Here is a 27,504-nt window from a genome sequence, read left to right on the forward strand (position 1 = left end):
CTGCCCAGGCCCACATCTGTTGGTTCTAGAATCTTCTGGACAAACACGTGCTTTAGTCTCAGTCCTACTTAGTCCAGCCCCTTCTAGGCCTAGGCTGAGTTAACTTAGTCCTGAGCCGTGTAAGCCCCAAAGCCTTTTGAGGCTGGAAACTTGTCAGGCCTTGATCAGCCCCAAAGCCTGCTAGGCCGAACCCACTGTGCCCACCCACACGGCTTGCTTCTTTCTCTGACAGACCAAGTCACAATGGCAGGGACCGAGATCTCTGTCCCTCCGGAGCAGTTCACCAAAAGCAAAGAACCAGAGTTGATAACAGAAAAAGCCCTGGAGGAGGAAGAAGAAGGGGTGTGCAGAGCGAGGGAACACCCAAGCTCTGAAGAGTTAGAGGCCGAGAGCACCCACGGGGCCCTCCAGGCCAAGATCCCAGGGGGCGAGCTGGAGCTCCTGCTGGCCATCCCGGAGGAGGGCGAGAAGCACATCCTGACCCTGCAGATGGTGCACTTGACCTCCGAAGATGCGGAGCTGCGGGATCTGGCACCACAGGGCCAGGAAGAGGTGCAGGCTGGTAGTGGGCTGCAGTCACGGGTGTGGCGTGGGGACGGGTCCCAGCAGAGCCCGCACCAGTGTGTCACCATTAGCATCCAGGAGGAGGTGTACCTGCTGCAGGAGGTGGAGGTGATGCAGTTTCATGTTCTGGAGGAGAAAGTGACCAGGGCCAGTGAAGACAGTAAGCGTGCAGTGAGCCTGGCAGAAAGCTCTGGATCTATAAAGGTACAACTGGCTTTAATAAAATGGGGGGCAGGGGAGGAAGCCAGAAAACTGTTTTTTAGAGTTACCCTTCATGCAGTATTATGTATGGACAAGCAGTTTAAACTTTGCAATTTAAAATTAAATACAGTAAAAATACTTCCCAGGAAAATCTTGGGGGACCTCATGTTGTTTTTGAAGAGTTTAAAAAGTTACACTAATTAGAATACGATGAGATGCATCGAGTTTTTAAATTGTATTCTGTTTCACCACCGAGACCCTTGATGCTTAGTAATTACAGTTTAAGCATTTTGGTTGCAATGGACAATCTTTTGTGCTTCTTTAATTTGTGTTTTTCTCTATGGATTCTATGGTTTCATCAAAGCAAAGAGTTGAATCAGGCTGTAATTAATAGTATTGTACTTGTTTGAATACCTGTTTTTATGTATTAGCTTGAGAAAGGTCAGGAAGAGGAACAGCTGCTGGCTGAAGGTGGATCCAGTGAAGAAACAGAAGGGCAGTTTTCTCTTCTGGAAGTGAGCCCAGGAGATGAAGGAAGAGTTGAAATTGTTCTGACAATTTCACCCTTAAATATTGAGAAACCTGCGCTGGGTCAAGCACATGTTGAAGAAGCCAACGCTACAGAAAGTCAAAAAAAGACGAAGGGTAGGCCAGTTCCTTTGTAAGAGACTCTTCAAACAACAGGGCTGCTGATTCTCTTTAGGGGAAGGGGATGGTAGTTGAAGTTTGAAGTGGTTGCCTTAGTCGCTTTCAGAATGTCAGGAAATGGGAGAAGTTTTGAGCTAACGTTCTGTATTGTGAGTCAAATCCAAAAGAGTTTTGCATCTTGTGCGCAGATGTTTTGAAAGCATAGAACAGAGGCTCCCGAAAAGGGCCGTGCACATAAATAGAAATTTGGGCCCCATCTGCTCCCTAGTTTGCATCCCCGGGGGGTTAGGGGGTCTGACAGAGACCAGAGCAAGTGCTTCAGGCCCTGGAGAAGGAAGGAGTGATGCCCAGAGGGCAGCAGAGGCTCCCTTTAAGGGGAGGGGATGTTTAGGCGAGGCCAGGAAAGAGGATGACTCTGACCCTCGGAAAGTATTTGTTCAGCTTTTTTTTAAAGTATTAGTTTTTCTCCCTTATTTAAATCAAGAGAGTTCACCCTTGAAGTCTCAACTTTTAGCTCATTTATAAGAAGTCATATCTGGCCACCCTCGGCTGTTTCCTCCTTCTAGCAACAGCTAGTCGGGGTTAGAAAGAGACTCAGTTTAGAAAGCCACACTGCGACCACTGTCCCTTCTCCTTACGTGTGGTTAACGTTATTCATTTAGGCTGATTGCCTCTGGCTTCAGTAGCTGGTTGCATTCGTAACCTTTGCTATATATTAGTTTCTCATATATTTAAGTCAAGAGATTGTACCCCCAAATTCCCAGCTCCTAGCTCATTTTCAGGTTTTTTAATATATTCACAATTCTGTCACCACTGTCTAATTCCAGAATATTTTTATCACCCTAAAGAGAAAAGTGTACCCATCAAACAGTCACTTCTGGGCATTTCATTTAAATGGAATCATACGCAGGTAACACATGGCCTTTTGTGTCTGGATCCCTTCACATACCATAACGTTTTCAAGGCTCATCCACGTCGTCGTAGCATGTGTCGGTACTTCATTCCTTCACCCCTGAATAACATTCCATTGTGTGGATACACACCATGTTCTGTTTATCCAGTGATCTGTTGATCCAGATTTAGGCTGTTTTGACCTTTTAGCTATTGTCCATGGTGCTGCTATGAATATTCATGGACAAGTTTTTGTTTGCACACCTGTTTTCAGTTCTTTTGGGTGTATACCTAGGAGTGGAATTGCTGGATACTCTATGTTTCACTATTTGAGGAGCTGCAGAGCTGCACCAATTTACATTCCCACCAGCGATGTAGGAGGGTTCCACTTTCTCCACATTCTCACTATTCTCCATTTAAAAAAATTACAGCCATCCTAGTGAGTGTGAAGGGGTATCCCATTATGGTTTTCATTTGCATTTCCCTAATGACTAATGATGTTGAGTATCTTTTCATGTGTTATTGGCTATTGGTGTGTCTTCTTCGAAAATGTCTATTCAAATCCTTTGCCCATTTTTAAATTGGTACCTGTATCAGCTTCCCAGGGCTGCCATAACAAAATGCCACAAACTGGGTGGCTTAAAACAACATAAACAGGGCTTCCCTGGTGGCGCAGTGGTTGAGAGTCTGCCTGCCAATGCAGGGGACACGGGTTCGAGCCCTGGTCTGGGAAGATCCCACATGCCGCGGAGCACCTGGGCCCGTGAGCCACAACTACTGAGCCTGCGCGTCTGGAGCCTGTGCTCCGCAACAAGAGAGGCCGCGATAGTGAGAGGCCCGCACACCGCGATGAAGAGTGGCCCCTGCTTGCCACAACTAGAGAAAGCCCTCGCACAGAAACGAAGACCCAATACAGCAAAAATAAAATAATTAATAAACTCCTACCCCCAACATCTTAAAAAAATAAATAAATAAATAAATAAACATATTCTGTCACAGCTCTGGAAGCTGAAGTCTGAAATCAGTGTTGATACAGCCATGCTCTGTCGGAAGGCTCTGAAAGAGAATATGTTCCACGCCTTTCTCTTAGCTTCTGCCGATACAGCAACCACGGCATCCTTGGCTTGTAGATGCATCCCTCCAAGTCTCTGCCTCTGTTGTCACATAAAGTTCTCCATGTGTCTCTGTGTCTCTGTTCTCTTCTTATAAGGATACCAGTCATATTGGATTAGGACCCGTCCTAGTCCAGTATGATCATCTGAAATTGTCTTCAAAGACCCTATGTGCAAGTAAGGTCACATTCATAGATATTTGCCATTAGGACTGCAACGGATCTTTTTGGGGAACACAACTCAACCCCAAAACCTTCTATTCCAAGTTTGTTGAGTGTTTCATCAGGAAAGGGTGTTGGAATTTGTGAAGTGCTTTTTCTGTACCTATTGAGATGATCATGTAGGGCTTTTTCTCCCTTTCTTTTGTCAGTTTGGTGTATTACATTGATTGATTTCCATCTGCTCAACCTCTCTTCCATTACTGTGATAAATTCCACGTAGTCAAGGTGCACAGTCTTTTAAGTATGCTACTGGATTTGGTTTGCTAGTATGTTGAAGATTTTTGCATCGGTATTCATAAGGGATATTGGTCTATAGTTTTGTTTTGGTGTCTTTTTTTTCAGTATCAGAGTAATACTGGCCTCATGAAATGAGTTGGGAAGTGTTTCCTACTCTTCTCTCTCTTTTTTTTTAAGAGTTTTAGATGTTAGAGTTTAGATGTTTTTTAAGAGTTTTAGATTGCTGTTAATTCTTTAAGTCTGGTGGTATTCTCCAATGATGCCATCTGGCCCTGGGGGTTTCTTTGTTGAACTTTTTTGATTAATGACTCAATCTCTTTACTGATTGTAGGGCTATTTGGATTTTCTATTTCTTCTTGAGTCAGTTTTTGGTAGTTTGTGTGTTTCTAGGAATTTTCCATTTTGTGTAGGTTTTCTAGTTTATTGGCACACATCTGTGTATTCTCTTACAGTCCTTTTTATTTCTGTACGGTTGGTAGTACACTTTGCTTCCTGATTTTAGTTATTTGACTTATCTTTTTTTTTTTTTTGGTTACAAGTCTAGAGAAAGTGTCAATGTTGATCTTTTAAAAGAACCAACTTTCAGTTTCATTGGTCCTCTCTGCTGTTTTCTTATTTTCTATCTCATTTATCTTCACTCTAATCCTTATTATTTCTTCCTTCTGCTAGCTTTGAGTTTAGACTTCTCTTATTTTTCTTGTTCCTTAAGATGTAAAGTTAGGTTATTGATCTGAAATATTTTTTCTTTTTTAATGTAAGTGTTTACAATTAAAAGTTTCCTTCTGAGCACTTTAGCTATATCCTGTAAGCTTGGTATGCCATGTTTTCACTTTTATTCATCTCAAAGTATTTTACAGTTTCTTTGTGATTTCTTCTTTGACCCATTGGTCCTTTAGGAGTGTGTTGTTTAACTTCTATATATTTGTGAATATTACAAATTTCCTTCTTTTATTGATTTCTGACTTCATTCCATAATGGTCAGAGAGCAAATTATTTCTGTCTTTTAAAATTAATTGACACTTGTCTTCTGATTTACCATATGGTCTTTCCTGAAGAAGGTACCCTATGTACCTGAGAAGAATGTATGTTCTCCTGTTGTTGAGTGGAGTGTTCTATAGCTGTTTCTTCTGTCCAGTTCGTTTATAATGTTGTTTAAGTCTTCTGTTTCCTTGATGATATTCTGTCTAGTTCTCTTCATTGTTGAAAGTGGGGCATTGAAGTCTCAACTGTTATTGAAGCATCTCTTCCTACTTTCAGTTCTTTCAGTTTTTGCTTCAAGTATTTTGGGGATCTGTTATTAGGTTCACGTATGTTTATAATTGTTATATCTTCATGATGGTTTGACCCTTTTATCATTGCATTATGTTCTTATTTGTCTCTTGTAACAATTTTTGTCAAAGTCTGTCTTGTCTATTAGTATAGCCACCCAGCTTTCTTTTGCTTACCATTTGCATGGAGCACCTTTTGTTCAGTTACCACATTAGGTGAGAAAAGGATGTGTGTAGTTACTTTGTATTTAAGTGGAACTTGAAGACCTAAAGAAAGGTTTTTACAAATACATAAATGTTGTCTCTCCCTCCTACAGAAGTAAAACGAACCTTCCACTGTGACATCTGCACGTTCACCTCTTCTAGAATTTCGAGTTTGAATCGTCATATGAAAACTCACACCAATGAAAAGCCCTATACGTGTCACCTTTGCCTGAAAGCTTTCCGTACTGTTACTGTCCTTCGGAATCATATCAACACCCATACAGGTAAACAGCTGAGAGGGACGTTTACCTTGAATGATGTGTGTTGAGGCTTAGGTAAGATTGCAAATCCATCTGTTTGTATATTAAAATAATGCATTTGTTTAGACTTTAATTTTGTCTTTTTTCTTCAATTTTAGTTAAAAACGTTGGATGCTCCCAAGATTTTTCTCATATCTTTCCGGGACATTTGTGGTTTAAAGAGCCTCTTAATTTTTAAAGCATTTTGAGACTGAGTGCCACTAATAAGTTATGATTCCCTAGGAAAATTGTGGCTAAATCTTGCTTAAAAGAATAAACTATGTGATTTTACAGGAACCAGGCCCTACAAGTGTGATGACTGTGACATGGCATTTGTCACCAGTGGAGAACGTGCCCGACACAGACGTTATAAACACACTCACGAGAAGCCCTTTAAATGTTCCATGTGTGCGTACGCTAGCGTAGAGGTAAGTTCACTCTTCAAGTTTCGTAGTGTTTTATTAAGAAGCTGCTGTAACAGTCAGTAAGTCAGACTACCAGTAGACTCTCTTGTAACATCTCTGCCGGAAACAATACTCATTTTGTTTCCTAAATTTAATTTTTTAAATGTGATTTCTTTGATTACTGACTAGTGAAAGCAGTATGCAGAGCTGTACAAATTACAAATAATCTGTGGTCCTTGAGAAATAATTCTCATATTTGTTAAAAAGTTCTACCCTGCATTCTTTGTAGGACTCGTTCCACAAAATCAAAGTGTATTTGTTCTGACAGAACAGAGACCCAATCTGAATGTTCGCTGAGAGTTTTGAGCTTTCCTCAGTGGCACTTGATTTGATACAAAGCAATGTGCTTAAAGATTTAAACATGGCCGGGCTTCCCTGGTGGCGCAGTGGTTGAGAGTCCGCCTGCCGATGCAGGGGACATGGGTTTGTGCCCCGGTCCGGGAAGATCCCACATGCCACGGAGTGGCTGGGCCCGTGAGCCACGTCCGCTGAGCCTGCGCGTCCGGAGCCTGTGTTCCGCAACGGGAGAGGCCGCAGCGGTGAGAGGCCCGCGTACAGCAAAAAAAAAAAAAGGTTTAAACATGGCCAGTTCCACTCTTAATGACAGAGGCCAACTTTTTAAATCTTCAGTTATAAGTCATGTTCATTTCAACTAGATCAGTTTCTTTATACCTTCCAACAGATTTAGCACACCCTCAGTGAAACAACAGAACGGTATATTTACTTTTTTTTTTTTGCAGTACGCGGGCCTCTCACTGTTGTGGCCTCTCCCGTCGTGGAGCACAGGCTCCGGATGCGCAGGCTCAGCGGCCATGGCTCACGGGCCCAGCCGCTCCGCGGCATGTGGGATCTTCCCAGACCGGGGCACGAACCCGCGTCCCCTGCATCGGCAGGCGGACTCTCAACCACTGCGCCCCCAGGGAAGCCCTATATTTACTTTTGAGTGTCACTTTTGTACAATTAATCTTTAAGAACGCCACTATCTAGCAGAGCGCATGCTGGGTCCTGATTTTGAGCCCCATTGGGAAAGGACGATACACTTGAATTGAACTGAGTTAAAGGGGATGGCTAAAGTTTAAATGCAGTAGTGATGAAACTGCGTTTCATCAACTAGGAAATTTCACAGGGCAGAATTTGATTCCAAAAAAATAATTTTTTTTTTTGCTATAACTATTTTTAAAAACTATTTGTCATCTGAGTTAAAGGTTGAAACTGTACGCTGAAAACACAAAATGAGGGTTTCAAAGAACAAAGCCATCTGAGAATCCTAAGCCTAGAATAGACGTTTGGTTGGTGTCCTGCCAGTTCTCAGCACAAATTTCCCACGTTCGCTGAGACCCTTCTCCAGGGTCGACCTCGACATATGGACCCTCTGTTTCTGCCATCACCTTGTTTTTTGCATCTTCCAAGTCCTAGCATGCTGGTCTGCTCTAAGGGGGAGTAGCCAAAGCCCCCCACTCTGATGCCACCCCTTTACACATATGCCAGCAGGAATGTGTGAAGCTGGGATGCAGAGTACCCCAACTTCTGAACTCCCCTCCCTCCCCCTCCTACCGTTCAAAGCTGTCCAGAGAAGGCTTACACACAGCCTTCTTTGATCATGCACACCACTCCATTTATCAAACCTCTCATGCTACAATTTTTAAAATTCCTTTTGTTTTGCTTTCTGATACACTCAAAGATATCTTTTTTTCTTCTAAAAATCTAAGCTAAATTTTTTGGTTTGGGTCCTGTTTTCCATTCCAAGTCTTCCTTTGTCCTTGAATGTTCTTTAGGCTTCTGGGTACTTTTGCTGCACACGAGGGAAGCAGGCCGAGTGAAGCCTTCCTAAGATCACAGACAGGCTGCTGAGGGCTTTCCCACGTCTGTAGCCCAAGCATGGTTCATTACCTCTGTTTCTGCTAAAGGTAGAAAAGAGCCTGAAATAAATGAATACAGAATAAGAACAGTCCTAGAAGGTCACTACAATAGGCCCAAAACATGATAAAATGGGCATGTTTGCCTTTTAACTAATTGCCTACGATATGTAATCAAATTAGAATGTATTTTCTTCTACTTAAAAGTTCTTACAAACTGCTACCGCGTAGAACCTATTCTTTTTTATATATATAAATTTATTTATTTGTTTATTTTTGGCTTCGTTGGGTCTTCGTTGCTGTGCTGGACTTTCTCTAGTTGCCGCGAGCGGGGGCTACTCTTCGTTCCGGTGCGCGGGCTTCTCATTGCGGTAGCTTCCCTTGTTGCGGAGCGCAGGCTCTAGGCGTATAGGCTTCAGTAGTTGCAGCACACGGGCTCAGTAGTTGTGGCACGCGGGCTCTAGAGCACAGGCTCAGTAGTTGTGGCTCACGGGCTCAGTAGTTGTGGCACGTGGGCTCAGTAGCTGTGGCTCGTGGGCTCTAGAGCACAGGCTCAGTAGTTGTGGCACACGGGCTTAGTTGCTCCGCACCATGTGGGATCTTCTCGGACCAGGGCTCAAACCCGTGTCCCCTGCATTGGCAGGCGGATTCTTAACCCCTGAGCCACGAGGGAAGTCCCCGCGTAGAATCTATTCTTAATGGCAAGGAAGGTGTTCCTCCATCCCTGGGCCGTTTAGGGTCCACAGAACTTGGAACTGTGAAGTGCCTCCGACAGGTGTCGGTCCATTCAAGAGCTCATGTTTTCAAGTTTCTCTGTTTATGCAAAGCAAAAAATGTTCTGGCCTCTGCACTTCCGCAGCATGATCTAAACTTTGCAGCTGTTGAGAGGCCGTTGCCTTAGAAATGAAAATAAGATTGTGGATGCCACGGAGCAGCTAGATTTCCATTTTCCTTTGTAAAGTGAAGCTGAGGTGAGAGTCTCTTGAACGTCCTGTTCATTATCGCCCGAGGGTCTTATGCACACACATCAAATGCAGAGCGTCATCCGCCACAGAAAGGAAGCAGCAGTGGCTTTAGCAGGTTTTCTCCAGGGTGGCAGGTAGGCTCTGCTGTTAAGATCGGACTCGTTTAGATATCTTTTATAACGCTGCTTTATCGAAGACGCCACAAGTTTGAAGTTTCTGTTGCAATAAATATCTTTCATTTGTTTATCAGGCAAGTAAATTGAAGCGCCACATCCGTTCGCACACGGGCGAACGCCCCTTTCAGTGCCATCTCTGTAGCTACGCCGGCAAAGACGCCTACAAGGTGAAACGGCACATGAGGACGCATTCCGGTAAAAGTTTCTCACGCTTAAGGCCAAATAAGTAAAGCGTAGTTTCCTTCTTACAAGTGACCTTGTCAAAGTTATCTTCGGTGCAGAATTAGAGCTTGAACGTCAAAGCGAAGTTTTGACACAGGGATGTTGCCTCTGCATTTATTTAGCGTTAAGGGAGCGTAATTCAACACATAAACACAGCACGTAAATACCCCGTGGTGACCCCACTGTGAAGAGTAAACACCGTCAACTATTTGCTCCCATAGGTTTTCCAGGTTTTTCAAAGTCGGCACCTTAATTCATCCTTCAACGTTAAGGCAAAACGAAAAACAAAGTGTACCGATTTCGTAAAGCACTGTCTTTATATTTTGTTGTATAAGGACTATGATTATGTGTGCTTCTGGGTTCTTTACACCAAGGGTAGGAACTAGATGTGGGTCTTGAACTGTGAGTACCACCAGATGTTAGGAGAGTCGCCCATCTGGGCTGCTGTCCACACAGCTGGACATCACGTTGTCCGGGCTTGATTTAGGAGCCTGGCCCTAGTTGGGGGTTAAACATATGGGAAAGGAGTTGCAAAGGGAGTCTTGGGGGGGAAAGAAAGGCTTTCAGCTCCAGGTGTCCTTTGGGGAGCACCAGGGGTTTCGGGGTGAAGCCCCTCGGCGGAGGGTCGTTGTTGTCATCCGTGTCCCAGGTGAGAGGCCCTACGAATGCCACATCTGCCACGCACGCTTCACCCAGAGCGGGACCATGAAGATACACGTCCTGCAGAAGCACGGCGAGAACGTCCCCAAGTACCAGTGCCCGCATTGTGACACCGTCACTGCAAGGAAGAGCGACCTGCGTGAGTGTCTGGCTTAGAGAACTTCCTTTAGCTGCCCCGTGGGCCGGCTCTTCGGGAAGCCTGTGGAGCCCTGGGCCTGATTCCAGGGAGGCAGCGGGATTCAGGAGCTGCTCCTGGGTGTGTGTTTGTTTTTTTTCCGGACGTCCTGTGATGCCATCTTGTGGCTAGATCTCGTAAGTGCAGTTTCAGAGTCTGGCCCAGGCCCGGTCCAGGTACACAGATGAGCTCTCAAGGGCATTTGAGCTCATAAAGGGCTTCCCCGGATATTATTTTATTCCATAGTGGGCCTGTTTTTACAGATGACGAAGCAGATAAGGGACAAAAAGCGAACTGCCCCAGAGTCTCGTGACCAGGTGCCAGGAGGTGGCCTGATTGCAGGTTCTGACTCTCTATTAAATGATCTCTCCCATGACACTCAGCAAATTTTTCTTAAACCCTTGCTGTGATCCTAAACAATTCTGGGAACCGAGGGTGGAAGCAAGACATGGTTCTTCCCATAAGGAACTTGCTTCAGTAAAAGAGCCCGCTTCACGTGACGTGAAATCCGTACTGTGACAAGGTGAACCCTCCTAATGATACGAGGCACCTTGAGCAGTTCCGAGTGCCAGACTGGGAGCTGGGATTGTATCTCGCCTGCAGGGGAAACCGGCCCTACTTAGCCGGGGGCGGTGGTGGAGGTGACGGTGAGTGAACCAGCCCCTCTCCTTTGTTTCAGGGTTCCTGGTCTCTCATTTTCTTCTTTCTAAAACACACAACACTGTGACACTCAGAATATGTCGGCAGAAATAGAGTCCCTGGTTTGCCCAGAGAAATTCTGGAGATGAGAGGCACAAACATTTGCAAACATTTCTGAAAGGGTAAAGGTGTTTAATGAAGTCTTAACTTTGCGTCCAGATCCTTTGTCAGTTGCAAAACACAGCCCAGTGAGACCCTGTAGAGCACAAGAGTCTTGAGCCAGTTGCCGAGAAAGGACATTTTCGACACCACGGCAAAGAAATACAGGTCATGTCCCATCCAAGTCGGTGGCGCACTCCCTATACCTCCATGTACCCGTAAGGTGCTTTGTACACAAGCTAAGTCTTCCTTCCTGACACTGTATGAGACACCAAGCTCTTTAAATGACCGAGTCGGCACGTATGAGGTGTGTACCTCTGCCCTGCAGAGACGTCTTACACAAAGGATCACAAAGCCACCATGCTTTAGACCTAGTTGAGCAGAAATTATCCTAGAGCGCGCCTCTCAAGTACGACGTAGGAAAAAACAGAGCACTGGCCTCTAACAGAACGTCGGGGCTTTTATTTTAAGCCAGAATACTGAAGTTATATCTTTGTTATGTAAAACCATCTTAACATTATCCTAAAAGTCCGCCCACACCGTAAGGTTCTCCAAGTGCTTTGTTAAATGAACACACTAGGTCCAATATGCCCTAGCTTATGTAACGCTTGACTCTGTATGAACGAATGTTAAAATGAGATGTCAGTGTGATGTGCATTTAGAGCAGCAGTTTTTTAGCTGAGACTGATTTTACCTCCCAGGAGACATTTGGCAGTGTCTGGAGGCACTTCGGTTGTCACAAGTGGGGAGGAAGGGATGCTACTGGCACACTAGAGGGTAGAGGCCAGGGATGCTGCTGAAAACAGGACACCCACCCAGGAAGGCATTAGCCAGCCTCAAGTGTTAATACAGGCAGACCTCGTTTTATTGCACTTTGCTTTCTCGTGCTTCTCAGGTACCGCGTATTTTACAGATTGAAGGTTTGTGGCAACCCTGCGTTGAGCAAGTCTGTTGGCACCATCTTTCCAACAGCATTTGCTCACTTCTGGTCTCCATGTCACATTTTGGTAAATCTCGCAATATTTCAAACCCTCCACCAGCAAAAAGATGATCACTTGCTGAAGGCTCAGATGACGATTAGCATTTTTTAGCAGTATGTTTAAAGTATGTACATTGTTTTTTAGACATAGTGCTACTGCACGCTTAACAGACTACGGTATAGCGTAAACGTAAATTTTTATACGCAGTGGGAAACGAGGAAATCCATGTGATTCACTTTATTGTGATGGTCTGGAACGGAATCTGCAGTATCTCCGAGGTCTGCCTGTAGTAGCAAGGGTGAGAAACCCTATTTGGAGCGTAGGGGGAAATCGGCCTCACAGAAAGTAACCCTATTCTCCCACGTGATGTTCTGTTACTCTTTTAGGTGTCCATTTGCTCAAGCTGCATACGTACGAAGCTGCAGAGATGAAGTGCCGCTACTGTTCTGCTGTCTTCCACGAGCGCTATGCTCTCATTCAGCACCAGAAAACTCACAAAAACGAGAAGAGGTTCAACTGTGAACACTGCAGCTACGCCTGCAAGCAGGTACTGTGTTTCAGGCACTTTGGGGAGGAGCCAAGAGTTGAAAGCAAGCGTTCTTAAAGTGTGGCTCACAGACCCCTAGAGGTCCTTGAAACCAATCAGGATCATAAGATCAAGATCACTGTTATTAACTAGTTGTAATGCCAACACATTATTTGCCCTTTTCACTAGGTGACATTGGCACTGATGGTGCAAGAACAGTGGAGCTGCTTTAATGTGAGTCAGTGCGGCCACACCAAGCAGGACCACTGTGTTCTTGTTCTTCGTGCACTGGCAGCAAAAAGGAAGGGCAGTTTACTTAAGAATGTCCTTGACAAAGCCGTGAAAGTTATTCACTTTATTCCATCTTGATTGACCCTGAATGCTCTTTTTAATAGTCTGCGTGATGAACTACGAAGTTGGCATAAAGCACCTCCGCTGTCCTCCAAAGCACGGTGGTCATCTGGAGGAGGCATCCGTGGGACTTTTGAGTTGCCAGCTCAACTAGCCACCTTTTCGTGAATCACTATTTTTTCTTGAAAGAACAGATGACAAACTCTACTTATTCCATTATTGGGTATTTGGTAGACGTTCTCTTGAAAGCAAATGAAGTGATCCTGCCATGTCAAGGAAAATGGGTTGCCAAGAAAGCAGTTCCCACTTGGAAAACTTACATCCATCAGCGTGAACCTGGCAGCTTTCTAATACTTAAGACTTTTCAAATGAGACTGAAGTGATTTTAAGAAAGCATTTTTAATAGTATACACTCAACACCTAGAAGCTCTTTTTAACTCAGAGCTTCTGATGGTTTCCAAATGACCCACCTGTTATTTACAAAATCATGTAATAACCCACCTGTTATTTACAAAATCATGCATGGGTAAAAGATCCATTCTAAGTATAAAAAGAGCAACACATTTTAACATAACAAAGTACAAAAAGTTCACTGGTGTGGTTTCAGGTCCCACATTTTAACCAACTTTTAAGAAATTACCACTTGTTGAATGCTGGTGTAATAGAGAAGAATACCCGCAATTATTTGAGGAAAAACGATAAAAATTCTGCTCCCTTTCCCAACTACATATCTGGGAGAGCAGATGTTCTTCATCTATTTCGGCCACAATAACACACCCCTACAGACCGAAGGCAGAAGCTATTTCCTTTGAATAAGGTTGCCAGACTTAGAAATAAAAATAGATAATGACCAGTTAAATTTGAATTTCAGGTAAACAACAAATACTTTTGTATACAAGTATGTCCCAAATAGTGCCATCTTATATATGAGGCGAGACATTAGTGTTTTTGTTTTTAAAAAAAATAGATAATAGGGCTTCCCTGGTGGCGCAGTGGTTGAGAGTCCGCCTGCCGATGCAGGGGACACGGGTTCATGCCCCGGTCCGGGAGGATCCCACGTGCCGCAGAGCGGCTAGGCCTGTGAGCCATGGCCGCTGAGCCTGCGTGTCCGGAGCCTGTGCTCCACAGCGGGAGAGGCCACAGTAGTGAGAGGCCCGCATACCGCAAAAAATAAATAAATAAATAAAAATCTAAAAATAGATAACAGACATTTACAGAGGTATGTTAACATAGTTGGTTTGTTGTTATTTTTCAATGAATTGATAAATATTTTTTATATTTTTAATTTCTCGATTGATTTCTAATACAGTCAATATTAATAGATATCATCCCCATATACAAAAGCTCCTTGGAGTTGGCCATGATTTTTTATGAGTATAATGGGTCCTAAGACCAAAAGCTGGAGAACTCAACAGCGGTTTTGAAGCATTGTGCGCTACTGTGAATATTTTGCCGCTGGTCACTGAAGGTGGAGGTCAGTTCTTATTGTGTTTCAAAGTGTGGGCTAGAAATAGCATATGCTTTGAATAAAAGAGAGTGCGTTTTTCTCATAGATTTTGAGGTTTAGACTGTTTGGATGCCTCAGGCTCAAATTTGTGTAAATCAACTAAGAGAGCTTCCTGGAAGATGGATGAGACTTGGGAGGTGGTCCCAGGGAGGATAGAGCCCCAGGTGTTTGGGGAGCAGAGAGCAGACAGGGGTACCTGGAGACCAGGGATGAGGCTGGAGCACTGCTGGGTGCACTGAGCCGCTTTGGTCCTGGAGAGCAGCCCTCCCAGGTTGGACCACGACTCCCAGCAGGAGACCAGGTGATGCTTACCTGGGAGAGAGGGATGAGCTGAAAGGTGTGTGGCGGGGAGGTGTATGTTCATGAGAGAAAGATTGCAAGGAAGGCCATCAGTTAGGGCATTAACAGTAATGCAGAAGTGGTCGTATATTCCATCTGAATAATCATGCCATTTTAAGTAAAACAAATAAAATGTGTACTTTTGGTGCTTCCCTGGTGGCGCAGTGGTTGAGAGTCTGCCTGCCGATGCAGGGGACACGGGTTCGTGCCCCAGTCCGGGAAGATCCCACATGCCGCGGAGCAGCTGGGCCCGTGAGCCATGGCCGCTGAGCCTGCACGTCCGGAGCCTGCGCTCCGCAACGGGAGAGGCCACAGCAGTGAGAGGCCCGCGTACCGCAAAAAAAAAAAAAAAAGAAACAAAAAAAATGTGTACTTTTGCTTGGCTGTCTCTATATTCTTGTCCTGATGCCCCAAATGATTTACTCATATAAATCTTAGTTAAAATTTTTGGCGATTTCTTTGCCAAGAACAATTATTTTCACCCAAATGCTTTTTTTTTTTTAAAAAAAAAAAAGGAATTTATTTATTTATTTATGGCTGCGTTGGGTCTTCACTGCTGCACATGGGCTTTCTCTAGTTGCAGTGAACGGGGGCTACTCTTTGTTGCAGTGTGTGGGCTTCTCATTGCGGTGGCTTCTCTTGTTGCGGAGCACGGGCTCTAGGCATGCGGGCTTCAGTAGTTGTGGCACATGGGCTCAGTAGTTGTGGCTCTCGGGCTCTAGAGTGCAGGCTCAGTAGCTGTAGCTCACAGGCTTAGTTGCTCCGCGGCATGTGGGATCCTCCCGGACCAGGGCTCGAACCCGTGTCCCCTGCGTTGGCAGGTGGATTCTTAAGCGCTGTGCCACTGGGGAAGTCCCCCACTATGCTTTTAAATCGATATGAAGATTTGTAACACTATCAGGAAGTAGCCAGGAAAATGTTTAGATGCTTAATGTCCTTCAGACCCCAAAAGTCTGCTGAGTTGAAACTCTAACAATAGATTTTCAAGTTTGCAGATTCCATCTGCCCTTTGTAAACTCAGATCATGGCAAATAATTATAGAAATAGGGCTGCAAATACATAAGCTCTTTTGGAGGGGAAATTGATTACGGTTTCACTCCCCAAGGTATGTTCTACTGCATCCCTCCTGGGACTGTAGGACCAGCTGGGAGTAATCGTGAGAACTTGGTAACCTGATGGCAGGGACTGTGTAAGCTTGTTTCCTAGAGGCCAGACCGCGCTACTTCCACCGTAGTGCTGTGTCAAGAATGCGTTTGCTTTGTTTTTTCTTAAAAATGCACACATCTTTGGGGAGGGAAAAAAAAAAAGGTATACAGTAAATAACGTCTGATGCTAAAAAATTCCTGTCAGTAGCTCAGCCATTTGTTTTCCTTCCCTTCTAGAAACGTCATATGACAGTTCACATACGTACCCACACTGGAGAGAAGCCGTTTGCCTGCCTCTCCTGCAATAGACGTTTCCAACAGAAGCAACTTCTAAACGTGCACTTCAAGAAATACCACGATACAACTTTCGTCCCGACTGTTTACAAATGCCCCAGGTGTGGCAAAGGCTTTTCCCGCTTGGTAAGCTCACTCAAGTCCCAATAAATCCTCCTTGAAAAGATCCCTGTGTCCCCAGGCACGGTGTCACACTTGGGCAGTTTTATCCTGATTATAGAAACTTGCCAGGATTTAAGGTAGCATCTGTCATGCCTTAAGAAAGTGGTTATTAGTTTTTTGGAGTCACAAAACTCTTGAAAATCTTATAAACATGTGGTTTCCCTTCCGTGAAAAAAGACACTCCTGCAGACAGAATCTTGCAAATGGCTTTAGAGTTTTCTCAGGCTCCCAAACAATCTACAAAGAACCCCTGCTTTTAGGGTAACATTTTAAAAATTGTCCCTGTGGATTAGATTTAGGCTACTTCACAGAGAATGCAGTTTTTAATATGTTTTGTAGATATTCTTAGAATAGGGCGCTCGGTGCTGTGCTCAGAAATACATTTACTCTTCAGTTTTATTTTTTTAGGTGTCGTATTAGTTATCTATTGCATAACAAATTACCTCGAGACGTGGTGGCTTAAGACAACCAACATTTGTTATCTCTCATTTTCTGTGGGTTGGGAAGTTGGGAGTGGCTCAGCTGGGTGGTTCTGCCTCTGGGTCTCTCGTGAGTTGCCGTCAGGATGTTGTCAGGGGCTGTAGTCATTTGATGGCGTGACTGGAGCTGGAGGTACCGCTTCTAAGATGGCGTGCTCAACATGGCTGTTGGCAGGAGGCTTCAGTTCCTCGCTACGTGGACCTCTCCATTGGGCTGCTCAAGTGTCCTCGTAACCAGAGCGAGAGAGAGCAAGGAGGAAGCCACAGTGTCCCCTAATCTTAGAAGTGACACGACCCTACTTTTCTAATTTCATTAGAAATTCAGCCCATATTCAAGGGGTGAGGGGTAAAGTCCCTTTTGAAAGAAAGAGCGCCAAAGAATTTGTGGACATTTTAAAGCCACCACAGGTGATTAGCTAGATCCCTAGAGGATGTGTGTACTTTATAAAAGTTTAAAATTATCTGAACTTGACTATTTTTATGGAAGAAACTATCTTTTCTCTTAGAGGAAGATGGTAGGGTAGTTGTGTTTTTTGGGTAGTGTGTGGGACAGTTCTGGAGTGTTAATGCTATTAGTTGAAAATTTCAAACAGAAGCGGTGGCAGTGCTCCAAAAACAGTGTCATTCATACTGAGTTAAAATTGTAAAGAAGCTGCCCTTTGGTGTGAGGAACAAGAAAGCAGAGTAAAGAGTAAGTCAACCTCACAGAATCCTTCAGAACATGAAGTCAGAAGTTTTGAAACTTCTCCTTCCATTCAAGAAAGCACATTGGGACTTGCATCTAGAATATAGAAAGAATGTTTACAACACTATAATAAAAAGTTAAATACCCTATTAAAAACAGGCAAAGGATCTAAGTAGACATTTCTCCGAAGAAAATATACAGATGGCCGATAGGCACATGAAAACATTCGTCACTAAGGAAATGCAAATCAAAATCACAGTGAGATACCCCTAGGACGAGCCATTAGAATGGCTGTGATCAAAGAAGGCAGATAATAAAAGATGTGGGAAAACTGAACCTGTTATACATTGCTGGTGGGATTTTTAAACGGTGAAGTCACCTTGTAAAACAGTCCGGCAGTTCCTCAAAAAGTTAAACATAGAGTTACCATGTGACCCGGCAATTCCACTCCTAGGCATGTATCCCAAAGAGTTGAAACATATAGCCACACAAAAACTTGTACACAAATGTTCACAGCAGCATTATTCATAATAGCCAAAAAGTGGAAACTACCCAAATGTCCATCAACTAACGAACAGATAAAACGTGGCCCGCCCATACACTGGAACATTATTCAACCACAAAAAGAAGTGAAACACTGATACATGCTATATAACGTGGGTGAACCTCGAAAGAAGCCAGACACAGAAGGCTACATATTATATGATCCATCTTGATGAAATGTCCAGAACAGGCAAATTCATAGAGACAGAAAGTAGACTAGTGGCTGCCTGGAGCTGGAAGGAGGGGGAATGCAGAGTGTTTACGGTATAGGATTTCTTTTTGAAATGTTCTAACATTGATTGTGGTGGATAGTTGCTCAATTCTGTGAATGAACTAAAAACCTTGAATTACACATTTTAAACAGGTGGACTTTATGGCATGGGAATTATATCTCAATAAAGCTGTTTATAAAGAATAAAAGAAAGGGATTTCCCGTTTCTGGTTCCATGTGTAAGGAACTTGGAAGTCACTGCTTCATCCTAACAGGTAAAAAACTGAACAGAGTGAAAAATCAACCACTCTTTAGGATCCATAAAAGAGGCGAGGCCACAGGGCAAACCGCTGCCCCCAAGCTTGGAGACACAGACAGGTGAACGCAGGGAGTCCCCTCTTACCTGAGCAGAGACTTAGAAGCAGGAACTGCTGTGGAAGCCAGTGCCGGTGTAGGAAAACCAGAGCTGTCACTGATGAATTGCTGGAGGCTCGGTGTGGACAACTGAGTGTTGAAAGGTGCAGGGGGATCCAGTCATAGGGGGATCCCCACAATATTGTGAGTTTTACCACCAGGAGTTTAACAAGGTTCCCACAGCGAATATCTAAAACAAAAAACAAAAAAATCTCCTTCTGCTTCCTGCAGGGGGAGTGGAAAAGGAACCATTCTTCTTACCAAGGCCTGTCCTAGGGGTAGACTAGTTAACCAGTGCCTAATCTGCTGGGGTTTTATCAGAGCCTAACTGACCTGGGGAAGGGAAATACCCAAGTCCACCCCATTCTAGACATTCTGTCCCACCCAAGAGGGGAGAAAAAAGAAACTGAGAAACCACAGCCCAGAGGCACAGGCTCACGAAAAGGCTGAGCCCTCAACACAGGCTGGAGAATGCACCCCACACCACCACATTACTAAAGGCTTATTTACAGCAGCTCCTTTTATCCAAAAAAAAGAAAAATTCCAAGGCGTGCCAAACAGCAAAAAGCACAATTTGAAGAGACAGAGCAAGCATCAGGAATGGCAGGGATGTTGGAGTTATCAGACTAGGAGCTTAAAACAACTATGATTCATATGCTAAGGACGCTAACAGAAAAAGTAGGCAGGGCTTCCCTGGTGGCACAGTGGTTGAGAGTCCGCCTGCCGATGCAGGGGACGCGGGTTCGTGCCCCGGTCCGGGAAGATCCCACATGCCGCGGAGCGACTGGGCCCGTGAGCCATGGCCGCTGAGCCTGCGCGTCCGGAGCCTGTGCTCCACAGCGGGAGAGGCCACAACAGTGAGAGGCCCGCATACCGCAAAAAAAAAAACACTTAAAACTCAACAATAAGAAAACAACACAGTTAAAAAATGGGCCAAGGACTTTGACACCTCACCAAAGAAGATACACTGATGGCAAATAAGCATATGAAAAATTGTTCCCCATCATATGTCATCAGGGAAATGCAAATTAAAACTATGAGATACCACGACACACCTATTGGAATGGCCAAAATCCGGAATACTGACAACACCAAACGCCAGTGAGGAGGTGGAACAACAGAAATTCTTCTTCATTGCTGGTTGCAGTGTAAAATGGTGCAGACAGTTTGGAAGACAGTTTGGAACTTTCTTACGAAACTAAACATACTCATACCCCACAACTCCACAGTCGTGCTTTTTGGTATTTACCCAAAAGAGTTGAAAGCTTATGTCCACACAAAAACCTACACACAGGTGTTTATAGCAGCTTTACTCATAATTGCCCAAACTTGGAAACAACCAAGACTCCCTTGAGTAGGTGGATGGATAAACAAACTGTGGTGCATCCAGACAGTGGAATATTATTGAGCACTAAACGGAAACAAGCCATCAAGCCATGAAAAGACATGGAGAGGGACTTCCCTGGCGGTCCAGTGGTTGGGACTTTGCCTTCCAACGCAGGGGGTGCAGGTTCGATCCCTGGTCGGGGAACTAAGATCCCACATGCCTCGGAGCCAAAAAACCAAAACATAAAAAAGAAGCAATATTGTAACAGACTCAATAAAGGCTTTAAAAATGGTCCACATCAACAATGAGACGCCTGATTGAACACCTGCATAGACCATAACCTCCTGGACTTTGGATGGCTCATTGTGAGCAAACAGCAGTAAGATGGAGATGGTGGAGAAGTTTCGTGGTCTGTATACCTTCCTTTCTCTTCTTTTCCCTCTTCTCCCTTGTCCCTTTCCGACTCCTCCTTCTTTAGTAGATTGTAAAGAAAATGTTAGCATCAGAGAACTAGAATTGGATTAAAAGGGCTTCCAAGAAGGGAGAGAAAAGCTTTGGTAGAGGACCAGATAAGTCAAGGGATCTTAACCACGCGGCAAGTATGTGATTTGTCTTGGATGGCGCCAGAGTGCTTTTTCTGGAACTGCATCATTTTGACAGTGCCACATATGCTCATTTAACACAAATTTGTGAAGGACTTACTAGGTGCCAGGCTCTGTGCTACCCCTAAGGACGCCGGATTCATAAGGTTGGAGTTATATCTTTGAGGATCGTTAAATCTATTAGCTCCCTAACATTGTCACTCTTTTTTTGTTGTTACTCTTCTTTTTTTTAATTAAAAACATTTTTTTAGTTAGAGAACTTCTTATTAATTCCCTTTATATAATTTAAAAAGCAGGCTTTTAATGTAATAATTTAGCGTGGCATAAATGTTTAGTCATTACAGTTGGAAAATTATTACTCTTATTTTTAAGAGAAGTTACAAAAGTTTATGGTAATCCGAAACCAACAAAACAATGGCAACAACAACAAAAAAATTTAATATCAAAGAAAAAAATTCTATTTTGAAGATGTTATCTAGAAAGAGTGAATACTTTAATTAAGTGAAATAATGATTATTTATGGACTTATGGTTACTTATTGGTTTTTGTGTGCCTAGTTCTTCAGAGATCTAGCATGACCAGTGCTGAATACTTCTATTCAACTTGTGATTCCCAAGAAGAGGAATGGGTGTCCCTTTCATCTCTTTCACTGAACTTGTAAATACAAGAAGTGACATTGTTATCAGCACATTATCTTTGTCTAGGAGGACAACAGTATACTTTGCATTAGCTTCCTGTGTTAGGAATTCATAGTGTACACAGTAATACAAAATGAACTGCAGCAAGCGTTGGTGGGGTAAAGGATTATAAGTGTCCCAGGTTAATGAAAATGGTGTAATTCTCCTCAGATCTCCCCTTTCTGAACATGAGAGCAACCAGTTATTTTCCTGTTGAAAATTCTCAGCTGTTGTATGACAGCGAGTGGAGTGAAGCTATTTCTTCATTAAGAATAGCTGTTAAACTTCTATGTCTTTTCTCTCTAAAAAAGATTTGATGGCACAGGCATAAAGAAAGAACTACCGACTAAATACTTGGTTTTCATTCTTAGCCTCACAATACACAATGGGCAAAATATAACAATTAGATGGTAGAAACTTAAGTTAATATTTACTTTCAAAGTTATGGGGCGGGACATTTCACGAATCCGAAGAAATTTTATCAAAATTGTTCATAAAGAAAACCTCAAATTTCTCTTTAACTTCCAAAATACTTGAAATTGCAAGATCATGTTTTTGACCATTGCAAAAAAATGTTTTTAAATCAGCAATACAAATTTGAATATTTAAAATCACTCTTTTATAACATGATTAGGACTAAAGGAGAAATCAAGAATAGAATTAAGATTATATTTAAAACTTATGAATAGCACGTGTGCAAACTAATGGGATGCAGCCAAAAACTACAGCTATTCGAGTCCTTTGCATTTCCATTTGAATTTTAGGATTAGCTTGTCAATATTTGTAAAGTTGTAGCTTTAAATGAGTTTATAATACAAAATGTAAAAGAGGAAATAAACATTTAAATTAATATTTTAGAAAGAGCAAAAATAAAAAAGGTCCACATCAAAAAAAATCTTAAAAAAAAAAGACATGGAGGAACTTTAAATGTGCATTAAGTGAAAGAAGCTAGTCGGAAAAGGCTCCATGCCGTATGATTTCAACCCTGTGGCACTCTGGAAAGGGCAAAACTGTGGAGACAGTAAGAGGACCAGCGGTCGCTTGGGGTTGGGGTTTGGGGGAAGAAAGAATAGGTAGACAGCAGAGGATTTGTAGGGAAGAAAATCTACCTCCCTCTCAATTTTGCTGTGAACCTAAAACTGCTCTTTAAAAATTATGTTTAAAAACAGACAAATAAATGAAAGTATATCTGGATACTCAAATTCAATTTAATTTTTAAAAAGTATATGATTCACAAACTTCCATTCTTTAGCCCACAGTGGTCCCAGTGTATCTGTATACCAGAATGTCACAGGGCCACCCCTCTCCTCCCCAGTAAGGACCCCCTGCTCTGGATTCAGAATACTGGGCACCTCCTCTCTTGAGAAACATTTCCCTGACACAGAGGTTTGTATTATTACTTTGCCCCCTGGGCCGTAAATGTCCATATATTTACTTAAAATCTTACCCCACTTACTTTGTAAAGGCTGGATGTGTTTTTGTTTGTTTTGTTTGCTCATCCAAACTTGTGTCAGGAGTTCTTAACCATGAACTTTGTGAAGTTGTAGGGAGACTGTGTATGGAGATACACATGCCCGTTGCTGGGGAAGGAGCCTTGCTTTTTATCATATTCACAAAGGAATCCTTGACTCCAAAAGGCTTGGTTTTATATACTTCGTCATCCTATAAACCAGGGATTGGCACGCTTTTTTCTGGAAAGGGCCAGAGTAAATATTTTCAGCTTCACAACTACTCAAGTCTGCCGTTGTAGCTCAAAAGCAGTTTGCCAACGCCTATGGATAAGCATAAAATGGAAGAAATTTAAATACCATCCCCCTCCCCTTACATATGGATCCTTCCTCTTCCCCCCGACGCACCAGGACAGCCCCGACCACCACACTGAAGTCTCAGTGGAAATTAGGGGTCACATTTTATATAATCAGCATATTTAATGACATGCCGCCAGTATCTTACTTTAGCATATGGACTTAGTGTAAGTGTTCTCACTTATTTTAAACCATCCTGCGTGTTCATAGACAAAAATATATCGTTACTAGGTTCGATAGGAAAGCTCTGAGCTGCCTTCTTAATTCCAAATGTTGTACAGCCTTAATACCTCCATGCATAGTGGGTCTGGAGGGAAGCTGGTAGGGCAGTAGAATGCCCATGGTATATTACTGATTTTCATAAAATCGAGGGTCTATTGAATTTTTCAAGCCTCGCTTCAGTAGAAGCAGTCTAGGAAAATGAATTTTGTCTTCTCATTGACGTCCACGACTTTAAAAATATTTAAAAATAAGCTGGGTTTCGGCTAGACCGAAACACAACGGAAAAGGGTCACCTTTGAAAAAACCATCTTTTTTGTACAAGATTACCCAAGGCGCGCGTTCCTCCCCGCTTCCCGTCTCTTTAGCCGTGGGTTTTCCACGCCATTCCCAGTGATGCTGGCTTTCCCTGTGCTCTCATTTCTCCGGCAGAATAACATGCAGAGACACCTGAAAAAGTGTGGCTCCAGGCGAGAAAAGCCAACCACCTCGGAAAAAGGAAGACGAACAAAAATGAGGAAGCCGACCATCCCGAAAGAGGCAGCCGAGGAAGACGGTACCTCCTGTTAAATGAATCCGGTTTTCTTTTGACGGTGGTTCTCTGGTTGTGCGTTTCCCGGGGTGCTGAGCGTTACTATGCAGGGGACGCATCCAGAAACCCTGAGTGTCCGACCCCAGCAGGCGCCTGGTCCCAGCAGCCATTGCTGCTGCTGCTGCCCCGACGGGCGGGTTGGTGAAGTGGGAGGATGCGCAGAGGAAGTGAGCCTGGGGACCCCGGTGGGTCCACACCCCCCGTCACGTGGGGTCCTGACGGGACGTGAGAGCCAGGCGATGACGCTGCACGTGCCCCCGCTGTCCTTGGTCGTGCTGGTGGACCGTCCCTGTGCCTGGTGGAGCTATGGGCCTGTGTCCATCTCCTGGGGCTGCTGCAGCAAATGACCACATGCTGGGTGGCGTACAACAACGGGAATTGATTTGCTTGTAGGTCTGGAGGCAGAAGCCCTAAATCAAGGCCATCAGCAGGGCTACGCTCCATCTGCACGCTCTGGGGCGGGGGGGGGGGGGGCACCCTTCCTTGCCTCTTCCGGCCTCCGGTGGCCCAGGCGCCCCTGGGCCTGTGGCTGCATCACCCCGTCTCTGCCTCTGTCTGCCCGTGGGCGCATCCCCTGTATCTGCGTCTCACCTTTTCTGTCTCATACAGACACGTGTCGTTGGCTTTAGGGCCTGCCTGGAAGATCCAGGATGATCTCATCTCGAGGGCCTTCATTACATCTTCAAAGACCCTTCTTCCAAATAAAGTCCCAGTCTCAGTTTGGGGGTTAGGATGTGGACGTGTCTTTTGCGGGGCTGCCATTCAACCCACTCCAGGCGTCAGTCTTTTCCCTCCAGCCTCGGGGAGCAGATGTGAGTCCCCAGGTTAACACGGGTTGTCCGTGCGCTGTCGGCCCTGTGGAAGGTTCTGCTCCACGAGGAGGAGGCCCTAGCTCCTGTGCAGCTGTTCTGTTCCTTTCGTGTGAGAATCTTAGAGTGTGACTGGAAACCAAGGCAACCTTCAGCAAAAACAAATGGAAAATGTTTGCATGGCATCCTCATCCTTTAAATTCCCTAGATTTTGATTCCAGCCCCAATCCTGGACTTGCGAATGTTCCCACGGAGAGCTGGAAGCCTCTTCCTTCCTCCAAGGGTTGTTGTCAGGTAAAGTGGAGGACACGCCCAGTTAAATTTGAATTTCAGATAAACAATGAATAACTTTGTCGTCTGAGTATATCCCACACACTATCTGGGGTAAACTTATGCTAAGCAATGATTCAGTGTTTATCGGAAACTCACATTTAACAGGGCGTCCTGCAGTCCGTCCCTTTCCCCTCTGTGCAGCGTCCCTCATTTCAGTAACTGTCCACATGCCAAACTCCCTGGTTCTTTTTCCACGTCTCACCCACCTGGCAAAGCTCAAACCCTGGAGGCATCGCGGGAGCCAGGTCCTGGAGGGCGGGTTACCTGGCAGGACCTAGGGGTCCTCAGTCGGTGCACAGCTGCCCAGCTCAGTTACAACCATCCAGAATCGCACCCACGGCCCATCTCTGGAGCACCTGTTTTATCTCCTGCAGGAGTTACCATGTCCCACCGAGAGCTCACACGTGGTCCCTTTTATCCTGAGTGCAGCCCCACACCGCAGGCCTTCGTGCCGTCCGCCAGTGGAGAACTGGATGGCAGAGGCCACAGCCCGCCCCGGGCTCCCGTGGACACCCCGTGGCACCTCTCCCACCTGCTCACCCCTCCACGTTTCTCTTCTCCCTCCCCAGCGGCCAGCTCGTCCGGTTCAGCCAGATCCTTCTCACCAGCCTCAAATATACTTGTGTCTTGAGAAAAAATAAATACACCGGCAGGACTCCCAGCTCCACTCTGCTCCCTCTTGTTCCCATGGACTCCCCTCTCCCCTGCCCCGTCGGCCCCTCCATTGTTCAAGCCTGAGGGCTTCCAGCCTGGGCACCGGCCTCCGCAGTTGTGGGGCAGCACCTCACCCTCATTAATCCTGAGCTGACCTCTCCCCAACGTGCTTTCTGGACATTGACATTGAAAGAACAGAAAAAAAATTTTTTAGTGATGAAGAGTAGGTCCCCACGTGCGCCTTCTCCCCCATTTACTTACACTAGTCTTTGAAACAGGACCGTTCTGTCGACGAGCTCTGGGAAGGTCCCTGGAGACACGGCTGGCGTTGACTGTTTGTGAGCCAGAAGGGCAGAAAGGGCCAAACTCTTGCAGTTTTAAAAATCAGGGATGAAAAGACTGGATATATTAAAACGTTTTGCGTATCGAAGAGGGTCAGCTGTGTATTCAAAGCAAAGTGTGAATTGAGACAAGTAACCTGACTTGTATTAGCCAGAAACAGGACTTGATTTGCACTTCAGGGTTTTTTTTTTGTGAACCTACATCCTCCAGGTCATCGTTTCATTTTTGCTTTTGCTGTGTTAGTGGGTCAGCGTGTCCCCCACCAGGTCCGCGGTAGATTTCTGCAAGTTACTGTCAGACGGCACCTACTCTGCGACTCTTGTGTTCATCTTCGTACACAAGGCCTGAGTCTTATTCCTCTCCCCCCTCCCCCCTCCTAAATGCTTCAAGGAACCGTAAGCAAAACTATGTTGCAACAAGTTTGAAGTCACATGCGATAAAAACCTTTTTCTGCGCGGGGCCCTCTGTCTCTCATTCCCGGTACCTCGTCAGTGACTTTCCACGGGTCTTCTCAGGGAGGAATTTGGAAAATGGGTAGGGGGTTGGATGTGGATGTGAGCCTCTGTTTTGAGACTCCCAAAGTTGGGCTGACTGTTTAGAAGCTGCTTGAAGGAGGGCAGGGATGGTCACGGATCTCAGCGTGGCTCATGGTGTGTACCTAGCAGGACGCTTGGCTCGGAGGTGACTCGGGGTATGTTGATTAGCTGATGGGACGGGTGTCCCGAGAGCAGCTGGCCTTTTTCATGTCATCAGTGTCATTCCGTGGGCACCAGGACAAGACTTGTGAAGCCGTCCGGCCAGTAATTCACAGGACCTGCATTCACCTCAAGCCGCGGTTCTCAGCGGGGGGTGATTTTGCACAGGTGCCTGTGTCTGGTGGCATTTCTGGTTGCCACAGCTGGGGGACGGTGCTTCTGGCGCCCTGCGGGTCAAGGCCAGGGAGGCTGCTAACCGCCTAACGGTGCGCAGGACAGGTTCCCACAGCAGGGAACCCTCCGGCCCTGAATGTCTGCAGAGCTGAGGTTGAGAAGCCCTGCCTTAAAGCTGGGGTTGAGAAGCCCTGCCTTAAACAGTTGAGATCAGGGTATTTGTACTGTCCTATAAATGGAAGTATTGTTTTCTAAAATGCTGCGCTAAAAATTCAGCCATTGTTTCCAAAATACAATCGCAGCGTCTGTCAATTCTGATTTCTTGGCTGCTTTATTTTAAATTTGCCAATGCTGTGCCTTTTCCCCAAGAAGCCGCTGCCGAGGAGGCCTCCCTGGTGAGCGGGGAGCAGTACCCGGGAGGGCTGGTTCCCATCGACTTCGGAGAAGCCACGGCTGGAGGCGAGGACCCGGATGAAGACATGACCTGTGAGATGATCCTGGCCATGATGGAGAAGTGATGGGGAGTCCAGGTTCGGTGTGACAACGTGTCCTTCTTAACGCGCGTTACGAGGGTTTAGCACTGTCTTTGAAACAATTAAATTCATGACAGCGGATGGTCACAGTTTTTCCAGAGCTTGTGGTAGTGCCTAGAATTGTTTGCCTATTTTCAGTTGGGTA

General features: G+C 44.9%; 1 protein-coding gene across 2 annotated transcripts; it reads left to right on the forward strand.

Moving 5' to 3' along the window:
• Positions 1-243: 243 nt before the first annotated feature.
• CTCFL (CCCTC-binding factor like) lies at positions 244-27,504 on the forward strand. 2 transcript variants are annotated; one of them, XM_029221218.1, is made up of 11 exons: positions 244-558; positions 643-768; positions 1,197-1,410; positions 5,460-5,630; positions 5,940-6,073; positions 9,181-9,301; positions 9,978-10,127; positions 12,328-12,488; positions 16,047-16,229; positions 23,660-23,783; positions 27,196-27,504. In XM_029221218.1, the coding sequence occupies exons 1-11, from the start codon at positions 244-246 to the stop codon at positions 27,342-27,344; spliced, it is 1,848 nt and encodes a 615-aa protein (XP_029077051.1). In that variant the 3' UTR covers positions 27,345-27,504. The 2 variants fall into 2 exon arrangements, with proteins under 2 accessions (XP_029077051.1, XP_029077050.1); XM_029221217.1 differs by having other exon boundaries at positions 244-768; positions 1,212-1,410.

The sequence above is a fragment of the Monodon monoceros genome, unplaced genomic scaffold (genome assembly GCF_005190385.1).
Source record: "Monodon monoceros isolate NGI ecotype Baffin Bay Population unplaced genomic scaffold, NGI_Narwhal_1 Super_Scaffold_13, whole genome shotgun sequence".
Classification (NCBI taxonomy): domain Eukaryota; kingdom Metazoa; phylum Chordata; class Mammalia; order Artiodactyla; family Monodontidae; genus Monodon; species Monodon monoceros.

What these genes read in the sequence shown, in the direction of transcription:
- CTCFL (XM_029221217.1), top strand. Translation starts at nt 244, where the DNA reads ATGGCAGGGACCGAGATCTCTGTCCCTCCGGAGCAGTTCACCAAAAGC. An exon ending in TGCAAGGAAGAGCGACCTGC is followed by an intron (nt 10,128 to 12,327) that starts GTGAGTGTCTGG and finishes TTACTCTTTTAG; the next exon opens with GTGTCCATTTGCTCAAGCTG. An exon ending in GCAAAGGCTTTTCCCGCTTG is followed by an intron (nt 16,230 to 23,659) that starts GTAAGCTCACTC and finishes TTTCTCCGGCAG; the next exon opens with AATAACATGCAGAGACACCT.